The sequence below is a fragment of the Glycine max genome, chromosome 9 (genome assembly GCF_000004515.6).
Source record: "Glycine max cultivar Williams 82 chromosome 9, Glycine_max_v4.0, whole genome shotgun sequence".
Lineage (NCBI taxonomy): Eukaryota > Viridiplantae > Streptophyta > Magnoliopsida > Fabales > Fabaceae > Glycine > Glycine max.
In genome coordinates this window covers 41,861,195-41,862,487 of record NC_038245.2, presented here as the reverse complement: position 1 = coordinate 41,862,487, position 1,293 = coordinate 41,861,195, and the positions used below count along the sequence as shown (strand labels likewise).

At 37.7% G+C, this 1,293-nt stretch overlaps 1 protein-coding gene across 1 annotated transcript; it reads right to left on the bottom strand.

Moving 5' to 3' along the window:
* LOC102661689 (LOB domain-containing protein 41-like) lies at window positions 1-576 on the bottom strand. Its single transcript, XM_006595364.3, has one exon. The coding sequence runs from the start codon at window positions 574-576 to the stop codon at window positions 1-3; it is 576 nt and encodes a 191-aa protein (XP_006595427.2).
* Window positions 577-1,293: the final 717 nt, after the last annotated feature.

The window sequence follows — 1,293 nt, the reverse complement described above, 5'->3', positions numbered from 1 at the left end:
CTAGCCAGAGAGATCAAGCCCTACACGTGGCGTCATCAAAGCCGTTTGTCTCTTCACTGGACCCCACCCCAATGTCAATTGAAGCTCTATTTCTCCACCATTGTCTAGAGCCGGCTCCACACTCTGCACGGAGCCGTTATCGGCTTCCCCTTCAACGAATTTGTTCTCACTCATCCGAGTCACCCCAGATCCCGTGTCACAACTCACTGAACCATGACCACCTAACTCGCTTTCAGCCAACTCAGCCACAACTGACTCTACTCTGGACTTCACGGCTTGGCGCTTGAACTTGGTGGTGCGAGACTTCACCTTGTGAAGCGTATTAGAGTCGCACGATTTATCACTCTTTGCCACGTGGCGAATATCACAAGCCTCGAGCTGCAGGCTTGCGGCGCCGCCCAAAGGAGCCTGCTGAAACGGCGTGCCATTTAGAACGGCTTTGACCGCGGCTTCACATAAATGCCAATTCCCGGTCGAGAGCAACCTAGTCGAGCCGAAAACCGGGTTCACCATCCGACCACAAGCTTCGTATAGCAAGGATTTGAAAACGGCTGAAAAGAACAAAAGTAAAAACATGTTCCAACGTTAATAATAGAAGGATACAGCCTTAAGAATAAAAAAATGCACAATTTTGTAACAAATGGATAATGAATTTATGTTACACTTAACCCTCTACTTCAAAAATCATATATAAGGTTTATGTTATTAATCCATAAATAAATTTTTATTTAACAAAATTTTATTTTTCTTAAAGCATTTATTTTTATTTTATAACTACTACCTTCAAAGAGTATTTTAAGAAATTTTTTTAAATTAAATATTATTAACTGAATTTTTTAATATATTTATATTTATATGAGAAGAGAGTAAGAGATTAGAGGAGCCAGTGGTTTTGAGAATGAATGGCCCCACTTGCATCTCTCACCCAACACCCCCTTTTTCCTTCCTGCTTCCGTGTTTCCCTACCCAACCTTCTGTTCACGCACATGTCCATATATTATATGCTTTTTTTTTTCTCTGTTTTTGAATTATCTTAATATTGATAAGAAGTATTTATTAACTTTAATAATTATTAAATTTTGTTAAAGAATTTAATTGACAACTTTAAATAGAATCTTTTATTTGAAATTTTATTATAAAAAGAGATCGGACTCAATTTTACTTGGACTTATTGATCCTTTCTCTTTTGTTTTAACAAAAAATGGAGTTTTTAGCTATGATATGGTCGAAGACTTAAGTTTTTAGCTATGATATGGTCGAAGACTTATCCGAAGATGTTATTGGTGAGGCTTT

Excerpts from the sequence above, each read along its gene's own strand:
- LOC102661689 (XM_006595364.3), bottom strand. The coding sequence starts at position 576 with ATGTTTTTACTTTTGTTCTTTTCAGCCGTTTTCAAATCCTTGCTATAC.